Consider the following 26,042-nt stretch of genomic DNA (forward strand, 5'->3'; position numbering starts at 1 on the left):
GGCAAAAAAGTGTTCTGGTTAGAGCTGCCACCTGGTAATTTGAGAGCTATGTCAATTCCAGGAATGCTGCAGAGAGCCTTCGTTTCTCCTTCAGGTATGCGCACAGGGCACAAAAGAACTGCAGATCCTTGTGCTTTACTTGTCTGTTTGGGGGAAACTAACACAGGGACCAGTAACCTACCATTCAGCTTCTGCGTGCTTGGTGTGGGAGGCCCTAAGGAGCATCAGTCTGCTATAAACCTTTTAACCAACAGCTCTCATCCAAGTGAGTTAGCTGTCAAAGATCTGTTTAGCATCAGGTAGCTGTATTTAGAAGTATAACTTAAATCCCCTGCTGTCAATGTAGTGGTGGTGACCATAAACTTATTAAATGTAAGTTTCTTCTTAGTCAGGATAGGTAAATTCACTCCCTTCTCGTTCTGAGGCAGGAGGGCGTCTTCAGCTCGGGTTCTTTTCCATTGGTTGCTAGGGAGGCAGGAACAAAAAACTTAAGGTCTTCCTGTCTCCCATAGGAAATGACCCCCTCCTTTCTGAGAGCTCCAGTTAAGTTTCCTTCCTTGTTAGGGAAGCAGTACCGGCAGCGTTCTGCTGCCTTTGCCTTTAGTTTGTAAGACTTAGAATAGATTAGATTTAGTAGTTAATCAGTTTACTTAATAGCTTTAGACCGTTGTCATTCCCCCCCACCCCCCCACCCCTTGTCTGTCCTTCGTTTGTCTCCTCCCGGCTCCTTGTAAGTATTTTTTTCCCCTTACCACCAAAAAAAAAAGAAAAAAAAATTTTTTTTTTAAAATGTTGGAGCCCTCTATTGACGGGTACATCTGATCTAGAGACTTAGACCCGGGGCTTTTGGTTGCCGCGGATCAATCCCGGCAAGGTTCTACTGGCGATAATTTAACCGGGAACCTCGACCAGTCTACTCCCACTGAGGTAATTTTTCCATAGACACACAGTGGCTACCAGAGCCATCCAAGTCCCTGATTACTTCTCCTCCATGATCACAGCTGAGTGGGAAAAACCCCTGGCAAACAAACAACTGCCAGCTGGGATTAGAAAGTTCTATTCCTTATCACCCTCCTCTTCCAGACTATTGCAGGTGCCGTTAGTAGAGGCCCCAGTCACTGCTCTACACTCATTTGATCTTGTGGCAAAAGACGGCATGGGATCCATACGCGACCCATTAGATAGGAAGGCGGAGTTAGCCCTTAAAAAGGCTCATGAGGTTTCTGCCCTGGCGGCTAGTGCCTCTATTACTTTGGCTCTAATTTCACATGCAGCTATTATTTGGACAAGTAAACTGCAACAGTTGATTCCGGACAGTGATAGGAACGCCTTGGAGGGCGTATCTAGAGTGCTAAAGGCAGTTACCTTTCTAGCAGACTCCACCCTGGACACAACGTCCCTCTCTGTGCGCTCGATGGCCACCCAACTGGCAGCCAGGCGGGCCCTCTGGCTACGTCCATGGCAGGCTGATCATCATTCTAAGGCTGAGCTCATGGCCTTCCCCTATCGGGGCAATAAGCTCTTTGGGGATGAATTGGATTCTATCCTGATAGAGACCAAGGATAAGAAAAAAGCGCTCCCCAAGAGTTACTGGAGGGACCAAAAGAGCTCGGCCCCTCACTCCTTTCGCTCTTCCCATACCCTCCACAGGTATAGAGGGGACTATAGGAAAGGATCCTGGAACTTCTTCAGAGGTTCCTTTTGGAGGGGAGGACGTTCCTCTAGGCCCCCTCGCTACTACCAGAATAGCAGAGACAAGTCAGGTGGAGGTGGGGGTCTCCACAACCCCAAACAGTGACGCCGGGGACCTGTCAGTGGGGGGTCGCTTAACACAGTTCGCGGAAAAATGGTCGACCTCCCACGCAGATCATTGGGTGACCCAAATTATCAACCAGGGTTACCTAATAGAGTCCTGCCACCCTCCCCCAGACAAGATCCTATCAAGACCCCTCCGCCTCAGTGGGGGCAAACTACGCCAGACAGAGGCCATCTTCGGGACATCAGAGCCATTGAAACCGTAGAGCTATCGGAGCATTTTTCAGGTGTTTACTCAGTGTTTTTCACGGTCCCCAAGAGGAACGGGGACTGGAGGGCCATTCTGAACCTAAGGTTCGTCAACAGGTTCATCAGATACAGACGATTGAGAATGGAGACCCTCAAGTCGATAGCAGAGGCCTTGACACCAGGGGCTTTCCTGACCTCGGTGGATCTCACTGAGGCCTACCTTCATGTCCCAATATACCCATCTCATCGGAGATACCTGAGATTCACATGTCAAGGGGAGCACTATCAATTCTGTGCCCTCCCTTTCGGGCTTTCGTCCGCCCCCCGGGTATTTACCAAGATCCTGGTGACCTTGATGGTCGAAGCACAGAAGCAAGGGGTCCAGGTACACCCGTACCTGGACGACGTACTCATTTGTGCACCATCAAAGGACCTCAGGCTGTCCCATACCAGGCTAGTCACCCAGCTGCTCCAATCCCATAGGTTCTTGATCAACTGGCACAAGAGCCACCTGATGCTGTCCCAGAGACTGCTCCACCTGGGGGTGATTATCGACACAGTCACCAACTGCCTCATTCTCCCCCAGGAGAAGGTCTCATCCATTTCCAACCTGGCAAAGCGGATTCTATCCTCGTCAACCTGTCACCTCAGGACCTTGGCCAAGCTACAGGGCCATATGATTTCCTGTATTCCCGCAGTTCCCTGGGCACGATACCATGCGAGACTGCTGCAATGGTTTCTCCGACCACATCAATTAGACATCATCTGGAAAAGAAACAAGACCCTAGCAATTCCAAGCCCAACGCGTCTGGCCCTGAGGTGGTGGACAGTCCCGAACAACCTATCGAAAGGACTGGCCTTTCTACACGACCCACCAGTCCAGTTGTTTACCGACGCCAGCCTGACGGGCTGGGGGGCTACATTCCAAAACCAACCGGCTCAGGGCTCTTGGGGTCCCAAGGAAAAGGGCAAGAGTATCAACTTCTTAGAAATCACTGTAATTCTGAAAGCTCTTCTACACTTCAGCCCTCAGATAAGGGGACAACACCTGCTTGTCAGAACGGACAGTGTGGCGGCCAAAGCCCACGTCAACAAGCAGGGGGGCTCAAAATGGTCCAGCCTCCACAAACAAGTCTCTCTAGCCCTCGACTGGGCGGAGCGTCATCTGGCTTCAATCTCAGCCGAACATATCCAGGGAACTCTAAATGTCCAGGTGGGTTGGCTGAGCCGTCAGCGCCTCGAGGAAGCCGAGTGGGCCCTGAACCCGGAGATCTTCCACCAAATCTGCATCAGATACGGGACTCGAATAGTGGACCTGTGACCTCGTCCAACTCTCATCTACCAAGATTCTACTCAAGGTTCCGAGAACGGGGAGCGGAGGAGACGGATGCCCTCCTGAATCCATGGCCTCAGGGGCTTCTATACGCCTTCCCCCCTCACTAATCCCCAGAGTTATCAGGCGTATTCGCATGCTGAAGGCCACAGTTCTTCTCGTGGCGCCAACCTGGCCAAGGCGGCCGTGGTACCTAGCCTTACGTCAGATGTCGATCCGCCCCCACTGGCACCTTCCGGACATACACGACTTGCTCCTTCAGGGGCCCATCTACCACCCGGACCCGAGATGGTATCAACTGACCGTCTGGCCATTGAGAGGCGAAGGCTGTTAGATCTAGGGTACAACACCGACATTATAGATACCATCTTGGCATCTAGAAGACCGGCCACTCACTGGATTTATGGGGTCCCCTGGAGAGTTTTCGCAACTTGGTGCGGCCGTAACTCAGTTGACCCACTCAAGCCCAAGGCGGTTGACATATTATCCTTCCTCCAGGATGGGAAACGTTTGGGACTCAAGACCTTCACTATGCAAGGCCAATTGGCGGTCATCACCACTCTTGTCCCTCGAGTCTCAGAAAGTTTACATCCACACATCAAGAAAGTTTACATCCACACATCCACACATCAAGTCAAAGAAAGTTTACATCCACATATCAAGGCGTTCCGATGGGGAGCAAAATCCTCCTCTCCAGCAGTGATACACCGTTTCCCTACCTGGAGCCTTCGCTTGGTTCTAAAGTCCCTCACCAAGACCCCCTTCGAACCACTGAGAGTGGTGGATCAAAAGTGGCTACTAATGAAGGCTCTGTTCTTAATAGCAATAACCTTGGCGAGGCGGGTGTGAGAGCTAGGGGCCTTTTCCATCAGGCCTGACCTGTGCGTCTTTTGCAAAGACAGGGTCATCCTCCACACTGACCCTTCGTTTGTGGCTAAAATCAACACAAGGTTTCATAGGGAACAAGAGGTGGTGTTGCCCACCTTCTTCCCCAATGCTTCGAGCCAACAAGAAAAAGAGTGGCATTCATTGGATGTAAAGAGGGCGTTGAGGATTTACATCAGGCGCGCTCAACAAATCAGAGCCTCGCAGTACCTTTTCATTACACTGACAGCCCCCAATAAAGGGAAGGCGATGTCTAGAGCCGCCATCAGCAACACTATTAGGAGCTGCATCACACATGCCTACAAGGCATCTGGACTTCCTGCTCCACTCCACTCCACATCACAGGCCATTCCATTAGAAGCGCGGCTACGACGACAGCCCTTAATCGCAGAGTGTCACTGGAGCAGATCTGTAACGCGGCAACATGGTTGTTGGTTTCTACATTCACAAGGCATTACAGAGTGGACTCTGTTGTCCAGGAAAGTACCGCCTTAGGACGAAGGGTACTTCAAATAGTGCAGAGTACCTAATTGTGCCCGCCCTCTACATAGGTATCTCTGGTACGTCCCGAGCTGAAGACGCCCTCCTGCCTCAGAGCGAGAAAGAGCCTTGAATTACTTATCGTGAAGGCTCCTTCTGCTCTGAGGTACGTCTGAGGCGTCTTCCCCTCCCGATGATACCTGCAAGGAAAGTAAGAATAACAAAAATAATTATAATACCTGATTATTACAGTCCTCTAATGTTTGGACAATACAAGTTTTCAAGGGCCGTTGTCCACCCCATGTTGTTCTGTGTTTAAGTCACGATGTTACACAGGGAAGGTCCTGTTTTTTCCTTCCAGTTAGGTTCTTTCTGTCTTCCTTAGAATAGCTCTTCAACTACTGGAGCTCTCAGAAAGGAAGGGGTCATTTCCTCCCGGAGACAGGAAGACCTTACGTTTTTTGTTCCTGCCTCCCTAGCAACCAATGGAAAAGAACCCGAGCTAAAGACTCCCTCCATACCTCAGAGCAGAAGGAGCCTTCACGGTAAGTAATTCAAGGCTCTTTCTCCAAATAAATTCTTGTAAACTGTAAAGAAACTGTAGGGGCCGGGGGTTCAGGGTCCCGGGTCCTCCGCTCCTCTGCCGCCCGCACTGGTTGAGCCCAAGGAGCTTCCTCGGCCTCAGACCAGTCAGAGGGAGAGTCCGAGTCAACTTCTCCCTCTGACGTAGCCAGAGTCCCGCCGCTCTCAACCTGCAGCAAGGCCCTCTGACTGCTCTCCTCCTCGGCCTCCGCTCCAATGGCCTTTATAAAGGCCAGGCTCTGCCCTTTCCTTCTCCTGGCCCCGTCCCCTTGAGCCCTAATGAGGGCTCATGGGCCCCTCCCCCCAGGAGTATGCCGCGCACCTGTGGCCCCGCCTCTCTGCCAGGGCCAAACTGCCCAGCCCGCGCCTCCTCCCAGCCGGCTTCTCGGGGGCGGGGAAACAACCGCCGGAGCCGGGCGGCGTGGGACCTCCGCGTCCTCGCCCGGGCCGCGCCCGCCCGCCTGTCAGCTGGGCAGCGGGGAGGCCTGTAAGGCCAGCGGTCGGGGAGGCGGCCGGGCGGCCGAGTCCGTCGTGGCTGCCCGCCCTGGGGACGCCGTTTCCCGACCCTCGGCCGCGCCCTCCCTCTCTGAGGGGCCAGCCGTCTTTCCCTTCCCCGCCTGACCCTCTGCCCCCGTCCTCCTCCCCGGCCGCTCCGTCTCCTGCTGCAGCGTCTGTGGGGAAGAAAAGAGAGGTAGGTAAGGGTTCGGCCTCTTGATTCCCCTTGGTTCCCTCCCTGGGTCGCCCCTTTTCCTGTGTACCCCTGGGGCTGGTAGGGTCTTGTAGTCCCAGGCGGGCTGACCCTGGGCCCGTCTCGGGACAGAAACTTAAAATATTCTGATCAAGTTCTCCATCCTTTTAATTACTTTGACACTACTGCCAAGAATTAGACAGCATAATGCTTTGGCACAAATATTGTTTGTTTTAATGATCCTCGGTCGCTGCCTGACTTTGTCTGAGAGCTTTTGAAGGAGAGAGAGTTTTAATAAAAACATAAAGTGGGTGGAATTGCCTAAGAACTTTGTACAGCAAAAAGGCAAGTTATTTTTGTTCTGCCTTGGCCAGATGTTCAGTGACCAATGTCTTGGTATAAGACTCTTAACACCTTTAGACAGCTTTTAGGAATAAGCACCATGAGTTATTTCTAGTTGATGTACTGTTCTTAAAATTGGCCTCCCTTGAATATGGGTTGACAGTAAATATTTGTAGTGGTTTTGTGCAGTCTGTTCACAAGAGTTCGCAAGCACTTGGTAACTTAAACATCATAAAAAAGACCTGCACTACTGTTAGCTATATTTAAGTGGAGTGTAATGGAGGGCTGCCCTAAATAGTTTGACCTGTTGTAAAAACTGTTCTGTCAGTACTGTGCTGGTATATCAGTTCACTTGTATCAGACTCACTAGCCATTGTGGTGATATGCATTTGAGATTGGCGTAGTTTGCCTTGACTTGTAAACTTGACTTGTAGGGCTGCAAACGTGGCCTCATTGATTAAAGTGCGTCCGCAGCTGGAGTCTATGAGCGCCTTGACACGTAATTGGGGGCCCTTTTTATAGTGTTGTAACACTATGTCCACATAAACAGTGTTTTCAACTTCACTCACCATGACAGGAGCCTTGGGTTTTGCAGGAGATTCTGCAGGGGTCTGTGGGGACGCTCCACTCACCACAGACCGTACCTGTTTTTTGACAGGTCAAGAGGGGATTCCAGTTTTAGGGCTGGGGAATTCCATTGATTATCCTCGTCAGAAGAAGGAGAGCTGTCCCCCACTGGGGCACTTGGAATCCGGGACCCTACGGGGTCGATTGGTGCAGGAAGGTTAGACGATTCTCCGATGTGAAGTGCAGAGGGTGTAGGTCGTCCCGGCGCTGCGCTGCGGGTGGCCGTGGTGCCTCTGCATTGAGGTCGTCCCCGAGCCCGAGGCGGTACGCTTGGTCGAGTGGGTTCTGGACGTTGAGGGCAAGCCGCTGCAAAGTGACCCATTCCACCGCAAACAAGACAGGCCCCTCTCTGGAATCGAGACTCGCGGTCCAGAGGGAGTCGGGTTAGTCTCTGCGGGTTGGGAGTCGAAGGTTTGGTGGGCGGCTTTTGTCCACCCTTCTCCTTGGTTCTATTTCGGACTAGCGAAACGAATCGCCGGCGGCTTTCAGCTTCCTCGGCCAGTAAAATCCAATCTTCAAGGGTATCTGGGTCGCCTCGCATATAAGACCTGTTCAAAATGTCTGGGTGCAAAGCCTCACGAAAGTAGTGGATAAGGGTAGCTTCAGGCCAGTCCACTACCTTACTCGCGAGTCGTTGGAATTCATCTGCAAATTCCCGAACTGGAGAGGAGCCTTGCCTGAGTTGCAAAAGTTCTGCTTTGGCTCTCTCCCCCATGAAAGGATCTTCAAAGCGTCGACGCAAGGCGAACATAAAATTGTTGAGGGAGCGAATGGAGCGGGATCGCGTATCAAACTGGAGAATCATCCAGTCGGCCGTTTTTTCCGTTAATAGAGAGGTAACGAAACGGACACGGCTATCTTCGGTAGGGAAGAATTGTCTTTGCTACCTCATATAACTATCCACATGATGCAAAAATCAGGGCAAGGTTTCCACAGAGCCATCATAAGTAATCTTCAGCTTCGGTGGCCTCCATGGTACTGGGGGTACAGGCGGATACCCAGGAAGTGGGGCTCCCGGTGCCCCCGGTGGCATTGGCAAAGCTCAGTTATAACGTCCCGTACGAGTTCGGGGTCGTCAGTTGGTGTTCCCAACGGAAGGGACCACAGATGGAAGCCTTCCAGGGCTCCTAGCAGGAACCCGCTACCCGGGGATCAGATCCGCCGGGACCGGGGCGAACCACACGGGGCTCCAGCTACGGGTAGATCACTCAGAGAGCACTGTCCTTGCTCCCATCCGAGTGGCAGGCGAACCCTCCGGGGCTCCAACCTGACAAGTGAGAAAAAAGATTTGCTGTCTTAATGTAAGCACTTGCCCTATCGAGAACCACTAACCACAGCAGGACACGAAGTCGTCCAAAGAAGTTGGTTTAATGGTAGCATAGGTAAACAGAGCATAGAGAACCCAAGACAGCAATGGAGGAAACTGGCATGCACTTGATAATATAAAAGCATTGAAAAAAGCATTCAGCAGTACAGTCTCATGAGATTATTTCGAACACATTACAAACAGTACAGAGGCGCCGCTGCTCCCACGGACATCTGCAAGCTTCAAAGGGAACAGGAATGCAAAACAGCCCTTGAAGGAGAGTCGGTGAGAAAACGAAACTAACTGAGACACAGACCTGACAGTCCGGTATTCTTTTATGGATAAACCCCATGGCATGTTCCATTTTTAAGTCTGCAGTTAAAAACGCTTTGCTAACTTAGAGATGATTCCTTCATTACCCCTTCCCTCTTTGGAGAACATTGTAATTCAGGAGAGAAAAATTGGGTGGAGTTACGAGCGTCTTCAGCAGATACTTGGATCTGAGATCCACCACATGCATCTGTGTTGTGTAAGATAGGAAAATCTGACTTCTGTCTTCAGACACAGCAGCGCTAGGTGGCCTCTCCCTTATTCAAATATATTTTCACTTTTGGCTTGCATTCTGTTCTAAACATTCGAGTTTTCTTTGGCTGATTATGCGTTGCTGTCCTCCCTGGGCTGGCCTCGTTCACGGCATTTATCACCCCCTGCCCTTTGCTGTTTGAATAGCTGGAGTGTCCTTTGTTCCCCCTGCTGTTCTTCAGTCACTGATATCTCCCAAAGAAATGCCTCTTACTGAGGCTTTGTTAAACTGACACAATCAAATGCATGTGACTTTTATCACCTGATGAATGGGCTTTTTATGTACAGCCCTGAAAACCTGCACTTGACTTTCGCTTTCCCTTAAAAAAAACCCCTATAATCCTTTATTGGGGGGGGGGCACAAAAGGCTGCTTTCTTCACGTTTATCCCAACCACCGCAGGCCTGTGCTCTTGATTGATGGGATGGTTTTGTTTTTGTTTTCAACTTTCCTGCCTCTGTGCCCCTCTGTACATTTGCAGTGTGTGGCCTGGAAGCGTGTCTGTGAAATTTTTGGATCTTTTGCTCTGAAGCATTTGGTACTGTGCAGAGAATAATGAAGCGCGGCGCTTGACTCTTCTGCCAGAGGAAGGGTTCTTCCTTGGCAAAAGCCCAGCTGGGGCACTTTGTTGAGCACTCGGGGCCTGCTGAATTCAGATGTTTTACCGGGGGGGAGTCTGATGTCTCCCTGCTATGGCAATCTGTATGTGTGAGTTAAAATGACAACAAAATTGGGAAGAAGAGCAGAAACTAGGAATCCTGAGTCTGAATGAGGGAAATATTGAGAGTTCACTGTACTTGTTTAAGAAGAAGAGTTGGTTTTTATATGCTGACTTTTTCCACCAGTTAAGGAAGACTCAAACAGGCTTACAATCACCTTCCCTTCCCCTCCCCACAACAGACACCCTGTGAGGTAGGTGTGGCTGAGAGAGTGTGACTGGCCCAAGTACACCCAGCTGGCTTTGTGTGTAGGAGTGGGGAAACAAATCCAGTTCACCAGATTAGCCTCCACCATTCATGTGGAGGAGTGGGGAATCAAACCTGGTTCTCCAGATCAGACTCCACCGCTCCAAACCATCGCTCTTAACCACTACACCACGCTGTGCTAGTAAGGAAGAAGGCGTACTCTGGTTCGCGTCTGAGCAGGTGGAATGAAGCATGTAGCTCAGATCTCAGCGGGTTCTTGCCCTTGAACAGTTGCCCAATTCTGTATTTGCATAAATAATATCCTCCAACAGTTTCCCCCTCCACCCACATCTCTATATTGAAATGTCTCCTGCTTTTCTTTCTAGTGGACAGGTTCTTCCCTTTCCAGATTTCCGTCCTTGCATCATTGGACGTGCCGGCTTCTGAAGGCAAGCGCAAATTAGGTCTCAGATCCGCCTTGGTGTCGTTTCTCCTCGTGCTATGTATTCATCGGAGTTCTACTTAACTTGCTGAACGTGGCTTGGCTGTGGCTGCCACCAGTTTTAAACTGCTCAGGATACTCTTTGGAACTCTTTCCTGAGTTGTGGAAGGGGGGATCATGTGAAAGGAATGCGAAATGCTTGGTATCCTGGATATTTTACCTTTTAAAGAAAAAAGAGATGGCCATTTTAAGAACTGTGGTCACTTAAACAAACAGAACCATACCCATACTGGTAGTTACTTGGTAGGGAGTTTTCACTGATTTTTCCCTTAGTTCTTATGACCTGGCATAGGTTTTTTATTCTTAACTGGAAAAAAAAATGCAGTGGGTGGCTTTGCTTGCTTTTATTTTATTTACGTTATTCATACTCCGCCTTTCTCACTTGGACTCGAGGCTGATTTAGGGGTGGCAGCCTCCAGATGGGACCTGGGGATCTTCTGGAATTATCGCTCATCTCCAGACTACAGAGATCTGTCCCCCTGGAGAAAATGGCTGCTTTGGAAGGTAGACCCTGTGACATTGTACCCCACTGAGGTCCCTGTCCTCCTCGAGTTCCATCCTCAAATCTCTAGGAGTTTCTTAGCCCTAGATCTAGCCCTACACCCCTGTCTCCTGCCGTTAGCCAGGGAGGACCTGGCAACCCTAGGCAGATTACATAGTGAGTCAATACAATCAATATAGAGAAATTCTGCAACTTCAGGCTATTTGTATGGGAATTCCTTTGCAAGGTTTCACTAGTGCAGGGCTGCAAAGCTGAGATTCTGCCTACCAGCTGGTTTCATAAGTTATCTCTTGCTGAGATGCCCATTAGAAAGGCAAGAAGTTCTTGTTCACTGCCCAGAGCAAAATATTTTTTCCAAACAAAACTCACATTGCAATGAGCTTGCTTCTTTGATGAGGTGGAGGAAGGGAAGGATGATGTGATTAGCCGCTTTGGATCCTGAGCAGAAAGAATAGGGGGATATAAGTGTCAAGTAAGATGGCATCTGCCTCCCGGCTGCATTCAGGAAGGGGGAACCACCTGCGGTGTATCAGTACTTATTAATGCCCAAAAGGTGCTTGAACTGATGTTAACTGCCTGTTCCTCTTTCCACCCCTTTAACATGCTTGATAAACCCTCACTGCTGAATTCTCCTTACTCCTTTTTCACAGTGAGTAGCTTCACTTAGCAAGTCAAAGCCAGACAGCCTGTCTCTCCTGGCCACAGCTGCTTTTAGAATTAGCATATGGACAAAAGAGGTTGGGGTGGGGGAAGAGCTTTTGAGAGCCTTCTGGGGCAGGTGCAGCCCTTCAGCCTGCCCAGAATGCTCCAGTCATTCCCCAAATAAGATGTACATTCGGCCTCCTTGTGTTAATATTGAACTCCAGCAAACAGACCTGCAGTGCCTGGTTATGTTAATCAAGCAAAGCTCTGTTTGGCTGAATACACAGAAGGGGAGAATTGAAATGAGAGAACCATAATAAGGTTGTAAGGGCAAGTTTAAAATGTGAATCATGAAGCTCTATAACTGCCAGCAACCTCCCATGATTGGAGAACAATGCTAAATTCCACAGTGTTAGAGGCATTCTGGCATATTTTGGTTGTGCGTTCTAGTCACGATGCATACCTACTCTCTAGTCATGATGCATACCTATTCTCTCCAAGATCAGAGGAGCATGCCTGTTATATTAGGTGCTGTGGAACAAAGGCAGGACAATGCTGTTGCAGTCGTCTTGTTTGGGGGCTTCCTAGAGGCACCTGGTTGTCCACTGTGTGAACAGACTGCTGGACTTGATGGACCATGGTCTGATCCAGCATGGCCTTTCTTATGTTCTTGTGAGCACCTGAACAGTGCTGCTTTCTTTCTCCCCACTGGAAGTATCACTATGTACTCAGTTACATATATTACAAATGTGTGTGTCTCCCTCTCAGGGAAGCAAACAGTCTTAGATATGTGGCTTAGGGAAGTAAGTTAATGTTCAGCATGCTTTGATAAGAGTCCTGCAGCATAACGCCCTTGTTATGTTCTTCACAAGCTTGTCTTCTGTCGGTGTTTGTTCTGATACTAGGCCCACTTCTTCCTTCACCTTCCACTCTTTGTGTTATGGAACCCTATAAACTTTCCCTAGAAGTTAAAATGACTAAACTGAGGCTACCGTACTTCGATCACATTATGAGAAGACAAGAGTCACTGGAAAAGACAATCATGCTAGGAAATGTTGTAGGCAACAGGAAAAGAGGAAGACCCAACATGAGATGGATTGACTCTCTATAAATTTATAATTAGAATAGAAGGAATTTACTATGTAAACCATATTGATAATGTAGAAGACTTTTTGAGATGTATGATGAAACAGAGTCCCTGATGGAGTATAAATTGTGTGAATGGATGTGTGGTTTTATGTTTGTTATGTTTGTATATATTGAAAATTTAATAAAATATGTATTAAAAAAAAGAGATGGATTAACTCAGTAAAGGAAGCCACAGCCCTCAGTTTGCAAGGCCTGAGCAAGGCTGCTAATGATAGGATGTTTTGGAGGATATTAATTCATAGGGTTACCATAAGTCAGAAGTGACTTGACAGCACTTAGCATATACACACACTTTTCTACTCCTGGTTAATGTTTTCCCCTTCTTCTACTCCTGTTAAGCCCTGGTTTCTTCTCCTTTCCTCTATTTTGCTTGGGTTCTGAGCTTTCTAGTCTGTTCTGTGCTCAAATGTTGGTATTTCCGTGATGGCTGTTGCCATTAGTGTTGCAAGCAAAACTAAACTCAGGTAACTATTGCTATACTAATTGGCTGAGAGGAAGCTATCTGGGCTCATCACTATCAAGAAAAAATGTAGGATGAGAAAAGGCGGGGTTTAAATTGAATAAAACAAATCAAACAAATATCTACTCATTGACCTCAACCCTAGATATCATGAGCTTGCTGCTAAGTATTGCTAACCGTCACACCTTCTATACCTAACCCAGTACTTTCTTTTTGCAAAAGTCTTTTAAAGTACAGATTGTGGGTACATCAGGCCACCAGCTCCCTTCTTCTAAAGGAAGAGGGGTAGTTGGATTCGATCCAGTGACTCTGAAACTCAGAGTTCTAAAAGCCTAGCAGCTGATGGTCAGTACAGAGCATCTTAACCTTGACTACCGTATATACCCGTGTATAAGTCGACCCGCGTGTAAGCCGAGGTGCCTAATTTCTCCCCCAAAATGGGGAAAAATTAGGCACCCGCGTATAAACCGAGGGTCGGCTTATAACCCCTCCCCCCCCAGCGGGCTTACCTGGTGCGCAGGCAGGCGGCGGCCCCCCCACCGCGGCCCAGGAGGCCCCCCAGGCCGGTCCTGGCCGGGAGGAACTGTGCGCACCCGGCGGGGGCGGCGGGGCGGCCCTGCAGCGGCTGCAGGAGGCCCTCCCAGGCTGGGGGGAACCGCGTGCGCCTGGCGGGGGCGGCGGCGCGGCCCTGCAGTGGCCGCAGGAGGCCGTCCCAGGGCGCTCCTGGCCGGGGGGAACCGCGTGGGCCCGGCGGCAATGGCGGTAAATTTCCCCCCTCCCTCCTCCTCCTCCTCCCTCCCCCACCGTATTGACCCGCGTATAAGCCGAGGCTGGCTTTTTCAGCCCTTTCTTTGGGCTGAAAAACGCGGCTTATACGCGAGTATATACGGTAATATAATAGTGAAGGTAGAAAAGATCTCTGACATTTGACTTCAGAATAGTAAATAACTGCACCCAGATGGTATGCTTGCAGTGGGGCATGTTACTCACTTCACGTGTACCGTGGGGAGGTAGTGTAGACCCTGAAGCAAGAACATGCCATGTAGCCATTCGGCAGCCACTCAAAATGTAATCGCAGTTAACTAGATCAGGGCTTCTTAAACTTTTTCAACTCGCGACCCCTTTTCGCCTGAGAAATTTTTACATGACCCCGGGTATATAGGTATATAAAATAGGTATACAAATCCAACATTTACTGATAAAAGCTTCAGAAACCTTTTACTGTTGCAACCCCCATGTTCTGTAACGTGACCCCATATGGGGTCACGACCCACAGTTTAAGAAGCTTTGAACTAGATGACCAGCTTTCTCTCTGCTGCAATATGGTCTATTCATTGTTCTGGCTTTGGGACGCCAGGTTTTAATATCTCCCCTCCCACTCCATGCTCAGAGAACAGGCTGTGCTTGATAGCAGTAGCTTATGTAGAAATGGCCAGGTGTTGCCAAGAGAACAAGGATGTGCCTGACATCTTTGCATCCATTGTGGTATGGCCTAGAGAGCCAAGGAGCCTCCCTTGTTTTTGCCCAGTGCTTCTTTTGGATGGAAGAGTACCAAGTTGTCTTTCAAGGGCAAGGCTAGTAGGTTTCTGTAATACAGGTATCCCGAGAACTATGCCACCTCTGCATGCTGGCATTAAAAAATGGTTATAAAGGAGGCAGCAAGCGTGCTATAAATGTCTGCACAAGTACAAGTTTTCTTTAAAATCAGAACACTGAACTGCCCAAAGTTTGTCATAGGTTCACTTAATATGGTTCAGTTCGCTATAATAATCAAACCAGCAGATGGATGAAATTCCCCCAAATTCCCCCAAAGCTGGGGAGTCAGCATGGGGTAATGGTTAAGAGTGGTGGTTTGGAGCAGTGGACTCTAATCTGGAGAACTGGGTTTGATTCCCCACTCCTCTACATAAGCAGCAGGCACTGATCTGGTGAACTGGGTTGGTTTCCCCGCTCCTACAGATGAAGCCAGCTGGGGGACCTTGGGCTAGTCACAGCTCTCTTAGAGTTCTCTCAGCCCTACCTACCTCACAGGATGTCTGTTGTGGGGAGGGGAAGGGAAGGTGATTGTAAGCTGGTTTGAGAAAGTTGGCATATAAAAACCAACTCCTCTTCTTAAACTGAGGGGATGAAGAATATTTCTAATCTGGAAAAAAAAAGTATTTTCTAATGAGTTTGCAATTCAGGCATGATTATAAGCATCATTTTAAAACGTTGGATCATTGATAGCCAAAAAGTACCTTAACATCCAAGCTGTTAAGGTAACTTGGGTTAGTTATCATTTAACACTCTTTGACAGTGAGAGTTTATGTTAAACAAAAGAACCATCTCTTAATCTTCTGTGATGTGAATTACAATAGCTACTGTACTAGGCTGATGGCTTTACTTATAAGTGGTACCATTTAATGCTGTAGAAATGCACTCACTTCTTACCATCTGCCAGGTAAAGTTACCTGAGAGGCAGATATTTATTTCCACGGTCGAATAAAATATTACCATGAGGCCTAAAGCTTGTGCATTATTTAAAATGCACCAGGAGTTCTCTGTCTCCGGTGAAAGTGCTTTATGGGTTTTAGTTGATCTGAAATAGGATTTTGTTTAGTTAAAGTAGTGATCTGGGACTGTGTTGCTTGGTCATGCTGGAAAACGTTGTGGAGGAAGGGAAAAGGGCAGGGTGCTCCCTGCCTTTCCTATGTTGTAAGAGTTTAACCAGGAAGAAGCAAGTAAGATTAGTGCTGTTAACCCAGGGGTGGGGAACCTTTTTTCCGTCAAGGGCCATTTGGATATTTAAACATCATTCACGGGCCATACAAAGTTATCAACTTAAAAATTAGCCAACTAAACCACAAGCAGGCAGCTGCCCCAGATGACCCCCCCCCCGGTGTGGGCAAGCAGGCAGGCATCCAACCAGTGGCGCACTCGTCCACCTGGTGGCACAGGATGGTCTGTTGCACCAACCAGGCGTAGCCGTCCAGCCACACGCCGGAGTTGTTCCTGCTTTGCATGGTCGGGGCCAGATTCTACAGCCGGCTCCTGCTACCTCCGCCTGCAGGGATGGAATGAGACACTGGCTAAGAACTCCCCCCCCCCCGCGCGCATTCTGGCCCTGCCCCCTTTAACCCCTCCATTGTCGCCACTTCTGCCTCCAGCCCTCTTGTAGTACAGAGGGAATACATTTCTCCACGGTCCGGGTGGGAAAGGGTTAATACAGTTTCTTGGGTTGTCCTAGCAGCTCCATAGCTAACGACTTTTCTGCAAGGGGGAAAAAATTCCTTTTCTCAGCAAAACAAACTCACACCCACTTTGAATAGAGGCTATTCCTGTCCTCAGGAGGGGGTGGACTGCCAGTCTTAGATCCTTCTGAGTTAGAGATCTGCCAGGACCCACAAAGGGCAAGACCAAATGATTTTGCGGGCCTTAAATGGCCCCCAGGCCTGATGTTCCCTACCCCTGTGTTAAACTGTTGCTTATGGGCTGCAATGTTTGTGAAAAATCTGGCTTGTGATCGTAGAAGGAATTTTCATATTTAATCTTGTTTTGCCTTGGTAGTGTGCTTGCTTCTACTTAGGGGTTGCACTTTGTCAGCTTATCGGAATTTCATGCGTGTGTGTTCTGAAAGGTCACTTGTGGGTTTTTTTTGGGGGGGGGGTTATATTAAGAGTTCACATAGGTTACACAGAAGTGAGTCTGGAGAAGTCTTGGTACCGGCTATGTAACGCTGCAGCTTTTGTGTAAGGCCTTGAATAATGCAATACATGTAAGTGACCTACTCTGCTGACATACTACAAACTGCTTACATTATGAACAAGAAGCATTTCCATTCATTCCAGCAGGACGCTACAAAATGAGGGTTAGGAGCTATACTCTTTCCCCAACCTTTTGAAGGTGTTACCATACTCCAGATATTTAATAAACAGAGACAGGAAGACTGCCAGGCTGGTGAGAAGTAGGAAACACAAAATGAAACCACAATCCTTTTATTTCTTCAAGCATCACATAGAATGGTGCAGCTTGATTCTGTTGTAAGCAGTCCAGTTCTTAAGGTGATCTGGGCCTTGGTCATGTTTTCAGCATGCCCCTGCTCCAGAGACTGCAGCTGGGGGGGGGGGCAGGACGCATGGCAATGCAGGCTGAAAGAGTGAATTCCTGGTGCAAAGTCACTCAGTGTGTTTGGTGGTAGTGGAATTTGAAGATGGGACTTGCTATTCCTTGTCCACCACTTTACAAAATACCACACTGATTCTTTTTAGCCGCTCACTTTTGTGTACGCGCGTGCGCATGCGTGTGTTCTTCTGGGTTGACATAAAGGTAAGTCTGATCTGGTGTGGTAGATCCAGCTTATGTTCGTGTGCGTGGAGTTCAGGGTGAATTGACTTGTTTCAGGGTAAGATATAGCAAAAATATTGCTATGAATGTTATGGAAGGGAAGGGCTGTAACTTCCCTGTAAGCAGCAGAAAATGGGCAAGGGCTGAACTGGCCACAGCAGTGTGAGTAACAGCTCTGTTTGTATAAATGGAAGCCCCATTGGACCCCAATGTGTATTTGGGGTGTGAGGTATAGGGAGAAGGATTGACTCTTTCACCCCCAGTGCCCTTTTGTCCTTTGAATTGCTTGCTGTTTGCCCTGTGATGGGGGAGTGGAGAAGCAATTTAGGCGGTTGCCTGTATTTTAAATTAATTTCATTGGCAGGTGCATTTTTGTACTGCCATTGAAGGACTCTGACCTGCTGAGGTGGGTGGTCTTGAAGCTTGGGAAGTGATGGAGTTGTCTTTTATGAACTGAATTCAGATGAGTTGATAACTTGGGAAACCAGCAATGGTCCATAGCACAGTTGGCACATTGCGTGTTTTGAATGTAGAAGTTCCCAGTTTCTATCTCCATTTTAAGGATCTTGGGTAGAGGGACTGGGCAAACCTGAGAGAACTTGGAGAATGGCTGCTTATCAGTGTTAACAATACTGAAGGGGGAGGGGAAGAGCAATGGCCTGATTCATTAGAAGGGAATTTCATATGGTTTCAGAGGGTAGCTGTGTTAGTCTGCAGTAGATCAGTTACGTACAAGTCTAGTAGTGCCTTAGAGACCAATAAGATTTTTGGGGTGTGAGCTTTGAGAGCTCTCTTCCTCAGATATGAAAATCTTGTTGGTCTCCATGATGCTACTGGACTCGAATCTGGGAATTTCATACATAATCTGTATAAGCAACGCCAAAGATGTTTGGAGCTCTAACAGTCCTAAGAATAAAAACCAACCAATGTAATAATGAGTTTGTCTGATTTTAATTCTTCTTGTGCACACTGCTGGATTCACATAAGGAACTTGGGCACAGAAGCTATGTTGAGCAGTTCTTTTTAGACAAACTGGTGGTGTGTTGACAGGGTTCATACAAGTGCAAAAATAGAATGCGTTCATGCTATGCACTGACCTCTTATTTCACCTTTTAGCAAAATACACACTGTAACATTCAGGGTTTCTTTTCCACTCTGGAAATACTGGCCACATAGTGAAAAATTTTCACCCTTTCCTCCCCCATTTCACAAATTGGGGGACGTTACTTTCACCTCTGGAAAATGCAGAAATTTCACTTCTGGAAAACACAGCTGGGCAACCTGGATTCTGGGAATAATCTCAATTTGTACGGTTGATGTCACGTTTAAAAACTGCTTTTCAACTTTTGCGCTAACACTCTGTTGCAGAGTTCTGACGATGCCAGGGAAGATGACGTGGCACAGGAAGATGAAGGATTTATGGGGATGCTGCCTCTCCTCCAAGCCCATCACGCCATGGAGAGAATGGAAGAGTTTGTGTGTAAAGTAAGTGATGTCAAAGCAAAAGGCCTTCCACACAGCAGTGCCTTTTACATAGCTGGAGGATCTTGTGGCTAGCAGTGCATGTCCTTGTGGCGGCAAAAAACCAAGTCTCAGTGGGTGGCCACCAAGATAGTCTGTTGCCTCAACTGTTATTGTGGCACCGTTTTGGGATTTTGGGCCTCCTGTAATTGGATGAATTGGACAGTTTAGCACAATGGGGATTACATGTTGAAATGTGGGATTAAGCATGATGGTACAACTGTTGAGTCTTCTTTTGGAAACATCTGTGGAAGTGCAAGCAAAATAATGCGCTCTGCCTTGGGTGTTTCTGGGTCAGAGAACTTTAATTTACAAGGTCAACTTTCTTTCTACACCTTCTCTTTTCAAGCCTTGCAAATCTTTGTTTTCAGATTACCATTTGTTTCCCTTGTGTAGCAGAGTCATTGTGTCCACCTTCCAAGTTCTATTGAAATTCCACCCCAGGCAAATCTGTTGTGAGCTGTGTAAATATTCCTGGTCTTGACTTTCCTTCCTTAACTTAAAGGGAACCAGTTCTGTATTGGTGCCTGGCTACTGGTACTAACTTCAGACTGAGAATTAAATTAGGTCCTGCCATTTCCCTTTTTTTTCTCTGTGAACCATCAGAAGGAGGATCCTGGAAACCAAGAATTTACTAACATACATTTAGAAAAATCCTTATAAGCTTCCACTGTAGCAAAGCTGGTGTAAGCACTGCATGTTGACCGATTTCTTTAGTGTAACAAGCCCCTTGTGCTTTGTGTGGTTCTTGTTTGGGAATGAGAAAAGCCCCCAGTCCAATGGTACGGTTGGAGAGTCCCTGAAACGGCAATCTTGCTGGAGCAAAGTAGGTCCAGATCTGGTCAGTGTTTGAATGAGAGGTCCCCTGGTAATAAACATTGCTTTGATTCTATAAAATAAATGCTCACATGTGCGGACTTGCTATGCACATTGTAAGGGCTGCTTTTTGCCATGTGTATATTATGCCTATGATGAGAGCAGTAGCTGCTCAGTAACTCCCTCTTGACTCTGTTGGTATGCTTGTGCCCATATTTGTTTTTAGATTCCGTTCTTCACCTAAAAAAAAACCACACAGTTAATACCCCAAGATACTTGTCATCTTTCTTCAAGGGAATTTTCCAGTGGAGGCTTATTTTGCATTGCAGAAAGTTGTAATTATGAACAGAATCATCAGATTCTTAGCTGATCTGGAAATGGTGACTAGCATTCAAGTTCAGGATTATTTTTCCAAAATGCTCTTTTTTCAAAGTGCTCCTCAGCACTTGTAAGTGGTACATACCAGAAAGAGGCCTGAGTTTATTGTTAATTATGTTGTTGCGTTGATGGTCCTTGTGGCATGCGTGAGCACAAGCCCTTGCTGGCGTCTTAAGTAGATGGGCAAGTACAAGGACATCCTGATCTACAGGCTCACGAACACGTGGATTTCAGATGTACATGTCACGCCCCAATGTGTGCAAAATCTTACTGCTGTTCAGCTCTGTGAAATTATCCTGGCTTTGAAATGAATAGGCAGCATACCCCCTTCTCTCCCCCACTACATTACACTGTATGCATCTATTGGGCTTCCCACTGAGGTTTGAATTAGATGGCAAGTGCATCTGAAAACAATAGTAGAGGCTCTGGCTTTCCAAGGTCCAGAACTGGTGTTCTTGCTCTGAGAAGGAGGGCATCTTGATATTGGGTGATATGCATCAATTGCTCAGGGAGGCAGGGCTAATTTTGTCACTTCCTGTCTCCCGTATGGGAATTTCCCAGGCTCAGTTTGCTTCTTGCCTCGAAAGAGAGAACAGTTGGGAAATTGTTCTCTGCAGCAGATTAATTTCCCTTTTTTGTTCTCACTTTTCTTCCCATTTCTTTCAGTTTGACGCAGTTAGGGAGAGAGTTACTCACTTTAATGATTCTTCTCAAATGACCAATAGGTCTTAAGCAGGAGGGAGAGAGTTACAACTCCCCCAGTCGATTTGTTTCTTCAGCTCTCCTCTCAACCTGGCTTTGCCAATATTAGGAGTGATTCTAGCACTGTCTAGCTAATGCTTCAATAACCAAACCATTCTTTGGAGCCACGTTTCTTTTCAGTCCTCTTACTTACTGCATGTAAATGTTTGCCTCTTTCCTAGCAGTCCATGAGGGAATGCAGCAATGGGAGACTTTAGTCTTACCTTCTTACATCCTACAGGTGTGGGAGGGCAGATGGCGTGTCATCCCCCATGATGTCTTGCCTGATTGGCTAAAGGACAATGACTACCTGTTGCATGGACACAGACCACCCATGCCCTCTTTCCGGGCTTGCTTCAAAAGCATTTTCAGAATACACACCGAGACTGGCAACATCTGGACACATCTACTAGGTATTAACTTTGATGTCAACATGATGCATATACTGTCTTGTGAGGGCAATGGAGCTTGGAGATAGGGTTTCTCTTTAGCAAAGGCAAGATACCTGGCGGCATGATGCACAAGGGGGCTACTATAATATTTGCACACAAGATTGCAGCTTCTGTTTTGCTTCCTATTTGTATTGAATTATATTTGTATGAGGGGGATACACTGAAAGTACAGCTTTAACCATTGCTACTGCTTTTAGGAAAAAAGTGTGTCTTACTTTTGGGGACATTTGTTGAAAGCTTGGCACAAGAGATTTTCCATGGAGGGAGGGCCCTTAGCTATTGATTGTCACAGTGTGCGGAACCCTAAACAAGCTGAGTGGGAAGTGTTTTCATGAGCTCTTTGTAATGCCATTGGCACTTCGTTGCAGCTCTTAATAACTGGTCATGCTACTTTGGTGCTTGCTAGTAGGAGGAGGATGGCACATCCCTCATTTCCTAGAACTGTGAGGAGGCTCCAAGGCCAAACTTTGCCAAACTTTGAGCCAAGACCCTGGCCCAAGGCTTAGAGCAAGCATTCTGAATCGCAGTGCTGCGGGGTAACTGCATGCCTCTTTGTGGCTGCCTCCCAGAACAGTGTTTTGGCAATGCTGTCCTTGGAAAAAAAAGAAAATTGCCTGTGCTTCCTGGTCCTCAAGGCTAATGGTGGAGCAGGCCCTAAATTAACTTGCCTTGGTATTGTAATTACCGTATGTTTCAGGTTCAGCAGGAAGGATAAAACCAGTACTAAATTTGCTGACTATTTTTAACTATACAGCTGTCTTGCTTGGCAGAGTGCTTGGGTCGAAGCAGAGCTGCTCTAAGTCATAGAGCACATTAGGATAGTGCAAATACAGCAACCCGTTTCTCTCTGCTACGCTGCTGTGCTTCTTCAAGGTGGGCAGAAGAAAGCCTGAATGTGGTAAACTGAGCCTGGTTCTTGATTTTTGTCGGAGCTCTCACCAAAGGTCTTTTATGCAGCTGCTAATGTATTCAAAAGTTGGCAATGACCATGAAACAGGAGCTGAGGGAGAATTCAGTTGTAGAGAGGAAGGGTATGGTAGTCTCTGACTCGGTGAATGGGGAAGAGCAGAGTTCACACCCTGCCATGGCCATAAATTTGTCAGAAAATGGGCCAGTTAGTGGTGAGTAACTTTGAGGGATTCTTCCCCCTATAACGTGTAGCCCATTCTGCCAAAGGAAATGTGGACTTCATACAAATATGGCAGATGCCGTTTGAGTGCTTAGAATGTGACCCGGTGCTCCTTTTGAGTTCCCTTCCAGCACCTCTGTTTCTGTCTTGGGAATTTGGCAGGTGTCAATCATGTTGCTTTTCCTTACCTAGGTTGTGTGTTCTTCCTTTGTCTGGGAATACTCTACATGTTCCGGCCAAACATGTCCTTTGTAGCACCCGTGCAGGAGAAGGTGGTGGTTGGAATGTTTTTTTTGGGAGCCATTCTCTGCCTCTCCTTCTCGTGGCTCTTCCATACAGTTTACTGCCATTCAGAAGGTGTGTCGAGGCTCTTCTCCAAGTAAGTAGCCTAGCGGCAAGTGTGAGTTCTGAGCTGGAAAGTCTGTTGTTCAAACAGTGCCTCTGTGATGAAGTCATTAAACAGGCTGCAGTTGAAATAGCAGTGGCTTGTCTGAGGCCACCTATTTGCAGTAATACTGGGGAGGGGCTGTGGCTCAGTGGTAGAGCATCTGCACGGCATGCAGAAGGTCCCAGGTTCAATCCCTGACATTGCCAGTTAAAGGGACTAGGCAAGTAGGTGATGTAACAGACCTCTGCCTGAGACCCTGGAAAGCCACTGCTGGTCTGAGTAGACAATACTGGCTTTGATGGACCAAGGGTCTGATTCAATATGAGGCAGCTTCATGTGATCATGTGGCTTATCTCAGAGGGGTTGTTGAGGAGATGTGTGTGAAGCACTTCAAAACTCTGGGATGTGCTGTAGAATTACTTAGCTTCTCAGGGCCATGGTGGACACCTGGAGTTGGCATTATGTGTTCTGCTTTAGGGATGGAAGACAAATTTGCATGCACCTTTGAAATTGTGGCTTGCAGGCTAAGATCTTTGTACTTGGAGCTTTTCTATCTTTGCAATGCTTCTTTGTTGTTCCTTGGGTGAGTACACATAATTGTCCATACAGGTTTTGGGATGTGGACCTGTCAAAGAACAGTGATTTCAAGTAAGCTGCTCCATTTTTTCTCAGGCTAAATACCAAGTGTGCTCTTGGGTTAATTTATGCCCATTGAAAAAAGGGACTTGTTTAGCAACAGCTGTCAACTGGGTGCAGCTAAGGAAAGAGACGTGCCAAAGCAGGGTGCTCTGTGGAAACTATGCAGTCTATCAACAGTCCTGTTTAAATGCACAAGAGTGCTGGAACAAATAGGGCTCCTGAACTTAAAGTCTCCCCCCCCCCTTTTACTTCTAGGTTGGACTACTCCGGCATTGCCCTTCTCATTATGGGCAGCTTTGTTCCTTGGCTCTACTACTCGTTCTATTGCAACCCTCAACCGTGTTTCATCTACCTGATAGTGATCTGTGTCCTGGGCATTGCAGCCATTATAGTCTCCCAGTGGGACAGATTTGCAACCCCTCAGTACAGAGGAGTACGAGCAGGTAAGACTCAAAAGATAGTTTTTGGAATGTGTAATGCCAAAGCTTGTGTAATTCAAAAGTCAAGTGGGCTAGCCATGGTAATTTTGTTGTGGCAAAAATGGTGGTCTTCAGGATTTGCAGATTTGTTATGGTGTAAATTTTAGTGGACTAGATTGCACGGTGTCAGGGGCATGCTAGGTGATCCTTAGTGGGTCTGGGGAAAGGCATACATACACACAAATATAAACAGCCTAGGGTTTTTAAAATTCTTGGTACATCTGTGTATTTGCATGTGCGCATGTGGATCGCATCATGTGTCTGATGTGCTCTAGTCCACAAAATGTGTGCCATAATTAATCAAACTTGGATCCCATCTAGTACGAGCAGTCAGGCTCATGGAAACGAACCCTGCCCCCACTGCAGCCTGCTGCGCCCCCATATGAATAGATTCCCAGGAAGAGCAGGGGGCCCAACTGGAGCAGGGGGCTGGCAACTGGTGGAAGTGCTTTCTGCAAGCGAAGCCCATGGTTAGGATTTAAGCTGTAGTCTTTGGGGCGGTACAGGATTGTGTTATGGTGCAAAATGTGTTTAACTTATTCTCCTTAAAGTAAATGTGTATAATTTGTTGTATTCTGTTCGTCTTGTTTGTGTTCTTCCTAGAGGCACCTGGTTGGCCACTGTGTGAACAGACTGCTGGACTTGATGGGCCTTGGTCTGATCCAGCATGGCTTTTCTTATGTTCTTGTATGTTAGTAAACTATGGTCCCCAGCTAGATGACCATGCGCTGAATGCACTTTGTGGCATTCACAAGCTTAGCTTTTTTGTTTTTTCTAAAAGGTAGTAGGAACTCCTGCAATGTCATCTTAGGCTACAGTGTTGGATGCAGAGACAATTGGGTGCGACATGCTCCCCCCCCCCCATGCACCTTCTACTGCTGTAACATTGTGTGAGAACTACTAATGTACCGTGAGAAATGAATTAAGTCAAAGTCACTCCCCATGCACATAGAATACTTACTGCATCCCTGCATGATTCACCGCTTTGTCTTTTCCTTCTTCCAATTGGGAGACATGCTTGGAAATGTTATTTGTGCAGTGGCCAACCAGGGGCCTCTAGGAAGCCCACAAACAAGATGGCTGCAGCAGTGTTATCCTGCCTGTGTTCCACCGCACCCAAAATAATAGGCATGCTCCTCTGATTCTAGAGAGAATAGGTATGCATCATGACTAGTATCCATTTTAACTAGTAGCCATGAATACCCCTTTTCTCCATGAACACGTCCACTCCCCTCTTAAAGCCTTCCAAGTTGGCAGCATATTTTGAGGCAGGGAGTTCCACAATTTAACTATGCGTTGTGTGAAAAAACACAGAGGAAGGACAGAGGAAATGTGCTGAAGCTTCTTTTTCTAGGAGTGCTCCTTTCTTTCAGTGGCATGTCAAGGGCCACAGTTAATTGTGTCCCTCCCCCCGCAGTCCCTTAGCTATACTTTTTTTCTTGCAAGTTTGTATTGAACGAATTAATGGGAGGGATTTGCTGGCCACCCATAGTGTAGTGTTCACTTTCAGAACACTGGAGAAATGCAGCTGAATTTGATTTTTTTTTTTTAACACAAAGGGCCTTGTTACTGTGCTTGGAGCCCTGAGCTTTAGACATGCGCTCTCCCGTCTGCCTCTTGTTGTTTGTGTCCGAGGCTGAATCTGTTCTGTTGTCCCTAGGAGTGTTTCTGGCTCTGGGCCTTAGTGGGGTCATCCCCACACTGCACTTTGTCATCTCAGAAGGGCTCCTCAGGGCTGCCACGATGGGGCAGATCGGCTGGCTGGCCCTCATGGCTAGCTTGTACATCACGGGTGCTGCCCTGTACGCCGCTCGCATCCCAGAAAGGTTCTTCCCGGGCAAGTGTGACATCTGGGTGAGTATGCAAGGCTGCCTGGCCATGTGGTAGGAGGGTGTTTGAGGCACTGTGTCCCAGCTGCCCCCCTGCAGTGGCAGATCAAAACAACTGCACAACTGGCAGGGGTAGAAGCAGTAACAGTTCTGAAAATGCCTCATGGTGTTCGGTTCTGGGCGAGAACAGAGGCTTGTTGTGTGTGCTCCAACTTTTGAAACCTAGTGAACTCTTCTTCCTTCTTTTGGCAACGGGCTCAAAGACTGTGAGTAGGCCAATATTTTCCGTTCTTGGCATGTCTGATTCTCACGGGAGAGAATGGCATGTAGCTGCAAAAATACAACTGTTTTGGATGCAG

General features: G+C 47.6%; 1 protein-coding gene across 1 annotated transcript in view; it reads left to right on the forward strand.

Annotated features, from left to right (window-relative positions):
• Positions 1 to 26,042, forward strand: part of ADIPOR2 (adiponectin receptor 2) — a 28,063-nt gene that overhangs the window by 1,244 nt on the left and 777 nt on the right. Inside the window, exons 2-6 of the mRNA XM_056846165.1 lie at positions 18,680 to 18,796; positions 21,009 to 21,176; positions 22,537 to 22,727; positions 23,631 to 23,818; positions 25,515 to 25,708. Of these exons, the coding sequence (XP_056702143.1) occupies positions 18,680 to 18,796; positions 21,009 to 21,176; positions 22,537 to 22,727; positions 23,631 to 23,818; positions 25,515 to 25,708 (858 nt within the window). The remainder of the gene's footprint in view (positions 1 to 18,679; positions 18,797 to 21,008; positions 21,177 to 22,536; positions 22,728 to 23,630; positions 23,819 to 25,514; positions 25,709 to 26,042) is intronic.

This window comes from Euleptes europaea, chromosome 3, assembly GCF_029931775.1.
Source record: "Euleptes europaea isolate rEulEur1 chromosome 3, rEulEur1.hap1, whole genome shotgun sequence".
Taxonomy (NCBI): domain Eukaryota; kingdom Metazoa; phylum Chordata; class Lepidosauria; order Squamata; family Sphaerodactylidae; genus Euleptes; species Euleptes europaea.